The sequence below is a fragment of the Balaenoptera borealis genome (assembly GCF_965194805.1).
Source record: "Balaenoptera borealis genome assembly, chromosome: 14".
NCBI classification, from domain to species: domain Eukaryota; kingdom Metazoa; phylum Chordata; class Mammalia; order Artiodactyla; family Balaenopteridae; genus Balaenoptera; species Balaenoptera borealis.
This window is the reverse complement of record NC_138875.1, coordinates 74,506,721-74,520,418: the sequence shown is the minus strand read 5'-3', so window position 1 is coordinate 74,520,418 and position 13,698 is coordinate 74,506,721. Positions and strand designations below refer to the sequence as shown.

General features: G+C 51.0%; 1 protein-coding gene across 1 annotated transcript in view; it reads right to left on the bottom strand.

Annotated features, from left to right (window-relative positions):
* LOC309610712 (uncharacterized protein) overlaps positions 1-13,698 on the bottom strand; it is a gene marked incomplete at its 5' end in the record, with an annotated part of 41,631 nt that overhangs the window by 17,537 nt on the left and 10,396 nt on the right. The window contains 4 exons of the mRNA XM_082353902.1: positions 694-831; positions 9,705-9,768; positions 10,818-10,915; positions 11,736-11,878. Coding sequence (XP_082210028.1) covers positions 694-831; positions 9,705-9,768; positions 10,818-10,915; positions 11,736-11,878 — 443 coding nt within the window. The remainder of the gene's footprint in view (positions 1-693; positions 832-9,704; positions 9,769-10,817; positions 10,916-11,735; positions 11,879-13,698) is intronic.

The window sequence follows — 13,698 nt, the reverse complement described above, 5'->3', positions numbered from 1 at the left end:
AGTAAGAATAGAGAAGTCAGGACAGAAATGCCGTCACAGAAAGTATCTACGGGGCAAGGTCAACGACTGGATAGGGATGGGGGAGGGAGAGGGACGATGAGAACCACTCGGGGAGACCAACTTGAAGCAGGGACAATAAGCAAACAGACAGTTAAGGATGGCGAGCAGGTTTGGGAGGAGAAGGAGAGCTGGTCAGCTCCAGCGCATATGGTGTCAGCATCGCCAAGATGTCCAGACAGAAAACGTCACCTTTAGTGCGTGGACCCAGCCTTCTCTCCCCCGTTTCAGGGTGTCTCTTCTCAGCACAATAACCACTAGCTACATGTGCCTATTTAAATGTACGTTACTTAGAATTTAATGCAATGAACAATTCAACGCCTCGGTTGCACCAGCTGCATGTCAAAAGCTCGACAGCCACGTACAGCTAGCGGCCATCCTGCTGGACAGAGAACCTCCCCCTGTCATCACAGAAAGCTCCACTGGACAGCGCTGGGTGACGTGGTTTGCTTGAAACATCCAGCCCACTTCCTTCTCGGCACGCCTGGCTCGGCAGCCCCTCCCCCCGAGAGCAGTCCCAGAGATGTGGAAGATGACAGGCTGACCCTGTCCCACCTCACGGAAAGAAGGGCCTTGTCAGGCACCTGCTGGCGGAGACAGACGGCAGCCCAGGTGAGCCCGGCGGCAGGCACGTACCTTTGTAGGCCCCCGCCGCACCCAGGTGGTAGATGGCTGCCAACACCCGCCAAATGGCCCTCTGCTCGCTCTCCAAAACGCCCAGCGTCTCCATGGCGCCCTGGAGCTGGGCGAAGGCAGCCGCCGCCCTCTGCTTGCCTTCAGGGTGAGAGCAAGGGGAGAGAGGAAGACAAACAGGCCGTCAGGGTGGAGGAAATGCAAACTTGCAAGTGGAAGCAGGGCTCGGTCTCCGGGGAATGTGTGGTCATTTTATGACCATGGTCAATTACCCACGATTAAGCTGGGGAGTACTGACACACAGAACTCAGGCTGCTGGGAAAGTTATAAAAATCATGTCTATCTGACTTTGGAAGGCGACATGATTTTTATTCATTCGTGTGTTCATTCAGTAGATTTATTGAGGCTCTGCACTGTGCTGGGCTCTGGAGAGACAGAGATGAGCGAAATCCAGAACTTGACTTTGAGGACCTCTCAAGCTAGAAGTGGAGAGAGACGTAAAAACAACTAAGTGCGAAACTGGCTAAGTGGGGGACTGTGGGATCTCAGAGGAGGGCCTGGCCGATCAATCCCACTCGAGAGAGTCAAAGAGAATGTCGCAGGAGATGAGACAAGATTGTGATTGAAGTCTGAAAGCCAAATAGGCAGAGCTGACCAACTGGATGGAATAGAGGCCTGACGGGCAGAGGGAACAATGGGAACAAAGGACATCTTTGGAGACAACAGGTGCTCAACTGAACGTGGACAGAGAAGCAGGTATTTTTGGAGGTGGGGCAGACAGAGGGGGGGAGGAAATAAGCACGAGAAGCTGGCCGGTGCCATGGAGGAGGCCTCAAACACAATATTAAAGGGAACAGGCTTAAAACTCCAGCCATGATGGACAAACACGCATCCCTATTTACACTCCTGGACCCGTGGCAGACAACACCAATCGATGAAGATCCCACAGCAAACCAGCGAGTCCAGATTCTCTTCAGGATGTCCCCCCTTGCAGCCCCACCCAATGATCTGCCTCAGCAACTGAAAGAGACCCTGTCTGCACGCAGAGGGAAACTGCCAAAGATTTTTAAGCAGGAGGAAAGAGAAAATAGTATGACCAGATGTTTATGGGTTGTAGGGTGTCACTTTTCCTTTTTCAGATTTATGATCCTAATTATGTGTTTTTTTTTAAATAAATTTATATATTTATCTATTTATTTCTGGCTGCCTTGGGTCTTCGTTGCTGTGCACGGGCCTCCTCTAGTTGTCGCGAGCGGGGGCTACTCTTCGTTGCTGTGCGCGGGCTTCTCATTGAGGTGGCCTCTCTTGTTGCAGAGCACAGGCTCTGGAGCGCAGGCTCAGTAGTTATGGCGCACGGGCTTAGCTGCTCTGCGACATGTGGGATCTTCCTGGACCAGGGCTCGAACCCGTGTCCCCTGCACTGGCAGGCGGATTCTCAACCACTGTGCCACCAGGGAAGTCCCCCCAATTATGTCTGATTGAATATTAAAATTAGTCTGAAACTCCTAACTCTACACACGCCATCTGGCCAAGGAGATGCGACCCAGAAGCCTGCTGGGTTGAGAGGAAGTGAGCTGGGGATGAGAATTCTTCTGTCAATAATCCTCCAACAGATAATGAGGACCTGATTTGCACTTGGCCTGTTTACAGAGCTTGGGTGATGAACTGTAAGCTGTCAAAGCTGGCAGGTCCTTGAATTTTATGGAGTCCAATGCTTAGAGAGGGGACAACGCTTGCCCAAGGTCACACAGCAAGTTAGTATCAGATACAGGATTAGAATCAGGCTTTCTGACTCCCCGTGCAGGCCACTTGTCCCCTCCACTCAAGCCAATTCTTCTAACTGGGAAAGAAACCTGCAAGGATCATCGACCTATTGGGACAACGTCAACGCATGCAGTGACATTGAGAGATTCGCTGTGGGAACATTTCAATTAATAGCAGAAGCATGTTCCACTGATCCATCATATTTCTGGGGCACCACAGGACCACAAAAACCCTAGCAACGAGGAGCTCAACCTAGCAACTGCAGCTGCTCCGCTGGAGCAAACGGAGGAGAGGAAGGCATCTTACCAACATGCTCTTGGTTATTTATGAGACTTCAAAGTAGCAGAGAAAGGACACCAAAAGGACAGTGGCAACACATTTATTATGGCTCCCACTGTCAGCCATGAGCATTTGACTTTAAATTACAGGCAGACCCCATCATCTGCCACTTAGCTCATACGAACAGAAGAATTAGAAAACTTCCACTAGAGCTTGTTTGCTTCTTTTTCTCTCCTCCCCGCCTCCCCCCCGGTCTCTGCTGCAACAGAAGACACGGAGGGATGAATATATATGCTTCTGATCTAAAGCAATTAGAATCACGAGGATGTTTACAGTTCCCTAAACTTCTAGGAAGCCAGATGCCTCTGCATAATGCCCTGACAAAAGCCAGTCCTTCCCTCAAAATCACAAAAATAGACATCAGATCAGTGGGATACATCAACTCACGGCCGAAATGTCTACCAAGAGGAGAATGGATAAACACTGGGTGGTCCAGCCAGGGCACAGTGATGGGGTACCACGCAGCAATGAAAAAGATCACGTCACTGATCATGCAAGCACATGTATGAACCCCACAGATTCCACGTGAGACAGAGGAGCCCTGTACAAAAGACCACACACTGTGGATTCTGGTTACATGAAGTCCAGATGTGGGCAAAACTCCCCTATGGGAAGAGAAGTTAGGATGATGACTCAGGTGGGAGGGATGCTTCTGATGGGGTGGGGACTCAAGGGAGCCTTTACTGGAATGAGGAATGTTCTAGATGTTGAGCTGGTGTGGGGTTGCAGGTGCGTGTGAGAATATAATCATCACTGAGTTGTACACTTAAAATTAGTGCTTTCATAAACATCTGACTGTATGTCTCAACTGAATTGAAAAAAAGAAAGTGAAAAAGTAAAAGCTGACTCAGAAGATGCCCAGGCTTTGTCTGATGCAATTAAAGACGCAAGGTTAACCCAAGATGGCAGGTAATTTAGTGCAAAAAATAAAATCCAAAATGCTCTCTCCACATTCAACCGGGCTGCATTTAGAGCACCCAGGAGATTCCGACAATGCAGAGAGAGGCCAGGTTTGGATTTAGAGGCAGACAGAACTGCGTGTTCTCTCGGCTCTGCGTCCCTGCGGTGTGACTGCACAAATCTCTTGCCCTTCCGCTGGAGGCTCAGTTTCCACCACTGTAGAATGAAAATAACAGCCAAACCTCCTCCCAGGCCACTGTGAGGATTAAATGAGTCGAAGTGCGTAAAGCACCAGCACAGTGCCCGGCACACAGTGGCACTCAGTTAATGCTGGGCTCGACCCCGTGCCTCTGCCCAGGCTGTCAGGCCTTCCAGGGACACCTTCCCTGCTGCCGCACAGCAGTCCCTGGCAAGTGAATCAGGCGTGGCCCGTCCTTGAGGGTCTCCCAGTCCAATAAGGGGGACAGATGTGCAGACAGACACTGACAGCACAGGGTGAGTGCTGGGCCTGGGGGGCTCCGGGGAGCGGTAGGGAGCCGACTTCTGGGAAGAAGCACTGAGTGAAGCCACCAGCACGAGCAGGAGAAGCGGGTGCTGGGCGGGCAGGCAGGCAGCGTCTCCTAGCAGAAGGGCGCGGGGCTGGAAGGCATGGTGCGTTAGGTGCCAAGCCCCCTGAGGGGGCACGTGCAGGCCTCTCTCACAGGGTGCAGGGCCGCAGGGAGCCACGGTCTGCAGCTGGGCGCTGCTCTCCGGTGGAGGGCGCGGCACCGGGGGCCTCCCTGGCCGAGGGAACCGGCCCCTGGAGTTCTGCCCCTGGTTATAAGCACAGTCCGGGCCCGGGGTCGCACTCTGCTTCACGGGGATGTTAACCACACCCCCTCCTCCAGGGCCAGGGTGGGTGCCCCTGTGTCTCTACAACCAACCAACCAACCAACCAACCCAGGCCTGGAAGGATTCCCACGGTTCCAGCCCCTGGATCTGGAGCCGGATCTGGGAGGGAAATGCAGAACACTGACTCTATTCATTTGCAAAAGAAACATGGGTACCTGCACAGGTGGGTGAACTTGACGGAGACCACGGGGAGGGCAGGACAGGTGTCCAGCCAGAGCCAAGGGCTCCCTTTACCTCAACACTGACGGGTCCACGTTCTCTCTGGGCACTGCAAGTCCATTTAAGGAGGGAGAAGAGAAGGGTTAACTGAGCACCTACAATGCTGCACTAGGTGCTTTTACCTTGTAAGGCAGCTGTGAGTCTCTACAATTGTCAGAGGAGAAACTGAGGCTCAGAGAGGCTAAGGCACTTGTCCAAAGCCACGCAGCTGGGGAGGGACGGAGCCACTATACGCCAGATTCTCTACTGAGCGCCCACCCTACGGGCAGACCGAGGGTCAGGGTGTTGCTCCACCCACTCCACAGGGGGAGGAACTGAAGCTGAGAGAGGAGAAGTGACCCAAGGCTGCACACTGGGGCACATCCCAGAGCACGCGGTCTGCAGCCAGGGCACAGACCTGAGACGACAGCGAGGGGCGAACAAGAGAGACAATGTGGAGTCAGGCCAACCTGGATGCCCTGCTTCTGCCACTTCAAAGCTGTGTGCCCTTAAGCAAGTAGTTTCACCTCTCTGAGCCTGATTACTCCTCCCAACCAACACATGTGATAATAATCCCTTCTGTCAAAGGGTCCTTAGGAGAATCAAGTAAGAGAAAGCTCCTGGCAGAGCCCCTGGCAGGAGGGCCTGATCCCCCATCCTTCTGTCTGGAGCCCATTCCTCCACAGTTGATGCCTGGGTCATAAAAAATAAATGTGCCTCGGGCCAAAGCCTGGCTGCTGCCAGCCAGAAGCAAACGGCTGGGAGGCAAGGATTATTGTTATTATTATGACCACTGCTGCTGGTACTTTTTAAAACATCAGTCTAGGTTGAGGAAAAATAAATTATAGAGGAGAAGATAATATGAAAGCTTTGTGATTTCAAATGTGTCCTGGTGCCCTAACAGATCTCAAATAAGTTCCATTTAAAGCTGAAATGTGGGGCTTCCCTGGTGGCGCAGTGATTAAGGATCCGCCTGCCAACGCAGGGGACACAGGTTCAAGCCCTGGTCCGGGAAGGGAAGATCCCACGTGCCGTGGAGCAACTAAGCCCGTGCGCCACAACTGCTGAGCCTGCGCTCTAGAGCCCGTGCTCCGCAACAAGAGAAGCCACCGCAGTGAGAAGCCCGCGCACTGCAATGAAGACCCAATGCAGCCAAAAATAAAATTAATAAATTTTATAAATAAGTAAGTAAGTAAAAGCTGAAATGTGGCAGGCAGGGAGGACGCAGCGCAGGGACAAGGAGGGGAAGCTGACCATCAGCGAGCGAAGGCGGCCACGGAGGGCCAGCACCACCCCGAGGGCCGGCTTCCCCACAACCTGGCCCCGCCGCTCCAGCTGACAGCCCCCCGGGCCCACACCCTCACCCTGTGCTCTGCAACCACTGCACTGCTGGCTCTCCCCCGCTGTTGCCTCTGCATCGGGAGCTCGGTGCAGCAGGAAGGCTGGCCTCACTGCACCTGCCTAACTTCTCTCACAGTCCAAGACCAGCTTGTACTCACCGCCTCCAGGTAGCCCTCTCTGATACAACTTCAAGCCTCCAGGCCTGCCCATGTAATATTTGGGACACACTTAAGTTAAAAAAAAGTATTCGATGTTTATGTGAAACTCGAATTTAACTGTGCATCGTGTATTTTTTCCAGTTTTACTGAATTATAACTGACAAATAAAAATTGTATATTTTCAGGTGTGCAATGTGAGGATTTGATATACATAAACATTGTAAACTGATTACCGCAATGAAGTTAATTAATACAGCCATCACCTCACATAGTTACCGTTTCTTGGTGTGTGGTAAGAACACATAAGTTCTACTCTCCCAGGATATTTCAAATGTACCGTAAGTCCAGTATTATTAACTATAGTCACCATGCTGTTAGATCAGTTACAAGATGAATATGGTCTAGGTATCCCGTATTTTTATTTGCTGACTCTGGCGACTTCGGGGGCTTGTACTTAGCAACTCTCATTCTTGGGGTGATTTCCTGACCACCGAATTCCTTCACTGAGTCAGTACCTGATGGTCCAATCCCAGAAAACTAGCCCAGGCTTCTATCAAAGACCGACGAATTTCCAGCTTGTATTTTTGCTCTTAGAGAACAAAGAAAACACTCTCCATACCTGCCAGGTAGCAGGGTGAGAACAAAGAAATACCCTACCAGTTCCCACAGATCAACTGGTCTAAAAGAACAACCCCCAGAAACACACAAAAAAAGAAAACCACTTCAAGCACCTCCTTGATTGGGTTCACACTGTGCCCCATTCCTGTATGCAGACTGTGGACAAACAGGTCAGGCTGGGATGCTCACGAGGGCCTGGCTTGAGCCCTTCTCCTCATCAAAACCAAGAAAACAAACAACAATGCTCTTGCTGATTCAAATGGATACATGTGGCCCAACCTCATTAAAGAAAACCCAGCACTGGGACAGCCTCGCATCCCCTGCCGTGCTGGGGCCAGTCTGGGCTCCTAGCGCCGCGGAAACCAGGGGGAGAAGAGGCATGAAAGAAGAACACACTGCAAGTCCCCCCCCCACCCGTGGAGGGGGGTGTCAGGCAGGTGAAGCTGGGGGAGCCGCATCACCCCACTCCATCCCACTCCACTCACTGTCGAAACAGACTCACCTACAGTGGTTCTCAAAGCGGGGTCCCTGGGCCCACAGCTTCGCCATCAACTGGGGACTTGTGAGAAATGCAGATTCTCAGGCCCTAGCCCAGACCTACTTAATCAGTAACTCTGTGGATAGTACCCAGCAGAGAGAGAGAGTGTGAGACAGCCTTACTGAGGTGTAACTGGCAAAAATAAACCACTCATCTTTAACAAGTACACTGTGATAAGCTTTGACATCTACACCCGTGAAAGCGTCGGCACTCAAGACAATGGACACATCCATCACCCGCAAAAATTCCCTTTCATAATCCTCTCTCCCCTCCTCCTGCAACCAAAACCCCAGGCAACCATTGACCTGTTTGCTGTCACAGCAGATTCGTTTGCATTTTCTAGAGTTTCAAATACATGGGATTATATGGTTGTACTCTTTCATCTGAGATTTCTCACTCAGCACAATTATTTTGAGAGCCATCATGTCCTTGGATGTATCAGCAGTTCATTGTTATTACTGAGTAGTATCCTACCTTTATGGTTTTCTATAATGAATTCATCCATTAACCTGTTAATAGACATTTTGGGTAGTTTCTAGGTTTTGGCTAGTACACATAAAACTGCTAATGAACTTTCATGTAAAATAAATTTTGCACGGATGTACACTTCCATCCTCCTGCATAAATACCTAGGAGTAGACTAGCGTGCCACGTGGGAGGTGTATGTTTAACTTTGTAAGAGCCCGTTTTCCGAGATGGTGCACTATTTTCCACTCCCACCAGCAGGGTATGAGAGCTCCAGTTACCCCAGATTCTCACCAGCATTGGTACGATCAATCTTTTCAAGTGTAGACACTCTAGTAATTGTGTAGTAGTTATTTCATCATGGTTCGAGTTTCAATTTCTTTAATGACTAAGGATGTTTAATATACTTTCACATGCCATCTAAGTATCTTCTCTGGGGAAGTCTATGTTGAAATCTTTGGCCCATCTTTTTTGTTGGGTTATTTATGAGTTCTGAGAGTCATTTATAAATTCTGGATTCAAAGACTTTTTCAGATATGTGATTTGCAAGTATTTTCTCCCAGTCTGTGGCTTGTATTTTCATATTAACGGTGACACGCAAAGAGCAGAAGTTCTTAATTTCAAAGTGCAATTCATCAATTTGTTCTCTCATGGACTGTGCTTTTGGGGTCATATCTATGAAGCCTTTGCTCGATCCAAAGTTACAGAAATTTTCCTCCTGTTTTCTTCTGGAAATTTTATGATTTTAAGTCTTACATTAAGGTCTATGATCCATTTTTTTTGGTCGATTTTTGTACATGGTGTGAATTTGTGGACCGAAATTCTTTTTTTTTTGCATGACGATACCAAATTATTCCAGCGCCATTTGTTTCCCTGACACGTATGTTTGGAAAAGGGCTTCAGAGTAGAAATGATTCACTCCCCTCTGCCTGGTAAGCTCCTACTCATCCTTCAAAACCCAGGTCAGATGTCCCCTTGGCTAAGAAGCCTTCCCTGACTGAGGCCAAGTAGCTTTCATCTATCCTCTGGTGTACAGAATGTTGTACAAACTCTGGCATTTTTCTTATCCCACACGATTGCATTAATTCCCAAGTCTTTCTCTCTTGATAGGGTGAAAATTTAGGGATGAGGACCATAATCCCAGCACTCAGCACAGGCCTGGCACAGGGGATGATGGTAGGAGTGGGGGTGGGGGTGGGTGACTCAAAACAATTTTTAAAATATAAAAAAATAAAAGAATAAACAAGTGAACAATGTGCTTTTTTAAACAACCGAATACCACCTCTCAAGGCCCTACTCACAGGCCCCATCTTCCAGGAAGCTACATTAATCATCAACAATATTTCCTAAGAAAACTGCCACTGACTGATGTAATCCAAGCCCAGTGCTAGCTGCTTTCTGCACATCGTTTCATTTAATCTTGACAACAGGTCCATGAGGCAGATACCGCTAGCTACTGTTGTTATTTTACCGAGGAGGACACAGACCTTCAGAGAGGCTAGGGTCCATGCCTGAGGTCACATATCCAGTAAGTGTCAGAGCCGGGGTTTGAACCCAGACAGCCTGTCCCGGAGACCGCGCCCTTACCTCTACACAAACCACCTCCTGGTTCCCTTTATTAGCACAAGACTCATTTCCCTGACAAGCCCAGGCCCCATAAAGGCAACCCTGCCTCCCCCACGTGACCAGCCCTTGCCAACTACTCACCCCAGTGGCAGAGGGACGAGCCACACAGGGGACCCTCCCATCTTGGCCATGGGGACACAGACACCCACTCACACCCAGAAGGACCTCCTCTTTACCTTAGGCCATACGCCCATGCCGAAGGAGCTGCTGTCTGCCAGCTGGTGCAGGTACAGTTCTGTCCTGGAAACAGAGAAGGGACCAGAAGTAAGGGAGGACCCACCCACACCAGTGGCCTGGCAGGGCAGGTGGGCATCATGGCACGGGGCCCCACAGAGTGCCCCAGGTGGCCCCGGGGTCTGCCTCAGGCCCTGGCCCTGCCTCCCAAATATTCCTCACTTGCTGCCCTCAATGGGCCCTTCTTAAGTGAAGGCCTTCCAGAAGCTTCCTTACTCCTCTGTTACCCTGCTCTGAAAACTGGGAGTTTCCTCTCTAATCTGCCCTCTCTCCAAAGGGTAAGGTGCCCCTCTGGCCTTAGCCAGGAGGCTCAGGACAGGTTGGGCCTGCCCTTCAGATGGGGGTGGAAGGCAGGAGACAAATGATGGGGGACGCAGAGGCAAATTGAAAATTATCACCCCTCGCCTGGGGTGAGCACTCCCTGGAGCTTCACTAGATAGAACCTTACTCATTCGTTCAACAGATGAGGAAACCAAGGCTAGAGACAGGGAGCCACATGTCCAAGAATTCCCAGGAGTCAGCGAGGGGCAGAGATGACTCCCTGGGCCACCTCCCCCAGAAGGCCCTCCCAGATGAGTCTTCTGGCTTCTCTGCTGTTCCACCTGGTGCCTCCTCGCCCTGAGCTACCTCAGGTGCACCCAAGGCTCTCACAGAGTTTAGGAGCTTCTGGAAGATTTGGGGTCTGCTGTTCCTTGCCCACCTCCCACGCTGCTGTCAGAACCTGTACCAAAATGTCACCGTCACAGCAGACATCCACCACCACCCCCCAGCGTGTATGAAGAGCCATATGTGAATTATCTCACTTAATCCTGTAAGGTCAGTCAAGGTACTATTTCCACTTTACAGAGGAAGAAACTGAGGTTCAGAGCAGGTGACACCTGGTCAGGTTCACCCAGCCCAGGAGCAGTACCAGGCAGCAGGAATCAGAGGCCAGATTCCTAACCACTGGGCTCCACTGCCTCTCAGCTCTGGGCAGAGGCAGGGCTGGGGCCCTGGAGAGCGGAGGCCCCTTGTCTCACTGCCCTCGGCCGTCCCTGCTCAGCCCAGTCGCTCACCTGAGATCCAGGTCCAATCCGGCTAGCATCTGGGAGAAAACCTCGAAATTGCCTTCTTCCAGCTGCCGGGCCATGTGGCTCTTCTCCAACAGCATCGTCTGCCAGGGGAGAGGACAGGCGCCGGTCAGCACGAGGCCCCGCTAGGCTGCCCGCACACCCCCACCAACCGCCAGGCCCACTCTTCGAGGCAGCACCTCAGGCCCCAACTTGGCTGGATGCCTCCAAATCAAAACGTGCCAGGCCTTTGTCTCACTGATTCAGAGTCCACGCAGGCAATCAACGAATGCAACGGGCTCATTCCGATGAAGGAATCCAAGGGTACTAACAATTAACCCAGAGCCGCCCTCCAACACACTCTTACGCAACCGAAGCCCTTAATAACTTGACCCACATGGTGATGCACGGTAGACTTTCAGGGCCGGGACAGAAAGGGATTTATCGTGCACCAGCGAGTCTGGGTATTCTCCTAGCTCCACATACAAACAACCCTTCTAATAACCTAATCCTGTTTTCTGTTCAAACAGAATGTTTGCGGGGGGAAGGGGAGGAGCCGGGTGATTTCAGAGAGAGGAACAAACAGGCCATGTGCCTGTCACACACGGGCTGCCGTAGAAGGCCAGCGAGCGCCTGTTTAATTTCAGCTTATGCTTTTAAGACCCAGCTAATGAGCGGCTGAATTATGTATCTACTCATGAGTATTTCATCCCTGTGATACTCCGAGGCACAGACGAGCCGCTGTGCTCGGGGAGGAGATGTCTGGGCACTGAGCGAGGTGGGGAGGAGCTGGCCTTGGCCTGGGGAGCGATGACCATTTAGACACATTCCAGGGTCCCAGCTGGAGGCGTGGGCCCTGCTGAGGGGGGCTGAGGCTACTGCAGCCCCAAAGAGCCCCCTCTCCCTCCCACCCAGAGGCCTCACCTGGAGCTGGGCGGCCGTGACTCGGCCTGTGGCATTGAAGTCCAGTGACATCACCATGGAGAACCGGGTGGCACGGCGGCTGTGGCTGGTGAACACGGAGCCAAAGGCCCGGAGAACAGTGAAGGTGGCTCGAATCTTCTCCACTGGTGGGGCACAGACAGGGCATCACCCGTGGCCCGGGTGCTGCCACCCCCACCTCTCACAGGACCCCATTCTGGCCCCAGGCCCCAGCAGGGCCCCCTCCACTCCCCCAACTCAGCTCTAAGCCACACCTCTTCCGCTGCTGGGCTGGCCCTGTGCTGCAAGCAGGGGCGCGGGGGGAGCAAGAGTGAGCCCAGAAGGGGAGATACACACAGCTAGGATTGGTACGATCTGAGTGACAAGGGCTGCCCTACGGCCTCCTGGGCCTGGTGGAGTCTAGGAGCAGGGCAGGGCATTCACATTCTTGGACCTGCTCTCGGGGAACGCCCATCACAGCCAGCTCAAAAAGCCCTGCAGTCCCAGGCTTTTTAACATAACTATTTAACGAGCACCCACTATGTGCTAGGCACCTGGATACAGCCTAGCCTGACTCCCACGCCCCCAACACACACTTTCAGCAGAACTACATTCTGGGAGGGCCTCTCCTTGCTGTATCCCCAGCTCCTAACAGGGCTCTAACCTGGGCCAGGTGCAGAACAGGTGATCAATAAAGCATTGGAATAACCCCAGTGGAGAAGCAGGATAGTACAGTGGTTAAACAAGCTTGAATATGGCCTCTCCCCCTTGTTAGTCACCTGATTTGGAGCGAATAAATTAACCTCCCTGTGCCTCAGATACCCCATCTATAAGATGGGGGTAATAATAGTACTTACTTACCTCATGTGGTTGCCACAAAGACTAAAAGATTTAATAATGTAAAGTGCTCAGAACATGCTCAAAATGTGGTGGTGTTAGTATTGTTTGTTATTATTAGAAAAGCAATACTGCCTGGGCCATATATTCTCAGCAGGGGGAATACTGCCCCCAAGAGGGCAGAAACTGATTCTTGAGGATGGGGGCAGTTTTCCTTTCTTATGTATAGAATAGAGCACAGATACATATATATATATATGTCTGTGTGTGTCTGTATATATATACACACATACACACACACTGCATAAACAAATATATGGTGAATCTATGGCATTAACTTTTCATGGTGGGAGACGATTAGGAGAAAGAACAACTAAAAAGGCTCCTCAGAGGGGCAACAATACATTGAGAACACTGGCCCAGCGGTAACAGCTCTGGAGCCAAACTGTCTGTGTTTGAATCTCGGTGCTAGGATGTATGAGCTGTGTGGCCTTGGGCAAGCTGGTTAACCTCCCTGCGTTTTAATGGCCTCATCTATAAAATTCAAATAATAATAATGTCTACCTTACAGGGATGTTTTAAATAATAAATAAGTTAACCTGCTTGGAATAGAGCCTGGCGCGTAAGTCCTCAGCAAGCATTTACCACGATCACCATCAATATTGTAATTATTATCACCAATTGACACTATTTTTTTATTGAAGTATAGTTGATTTACAATGTTGACACTCTTTCTTTAATGCCCAGCTCAAACATCATTTCCTCAAGGAAGCCCCCCGGCCCCTTCTCTGTGCTCCCTCCGCCTCTCCCCTCCCCAGCTCGGCCAGCAAGCAGTGCAGAGCACTGGAGTCTGGCACAGATGTGCAGCTGAGTCTCCCTTCCGGCTGTCGGTGCCTCCTTGTCTTTGTTTTTACTTATCGGGTCCTCTGCACAGTCCAGTGGGCTGTGCGCTGCACAAGGACACCACACCTAAGGGCACAGCATTTATATCAGATAGCCATAGGCCTACATACTTATTAGGATGATGGCCCAGAACGTGGGGGTCAAGTGTTTGGTTCTAACAATGTCAATGCGTGACGACGGTTCCACATGTGGCAGTGAGTGTCTTAGGCAAGGAGTACCTGTTTCT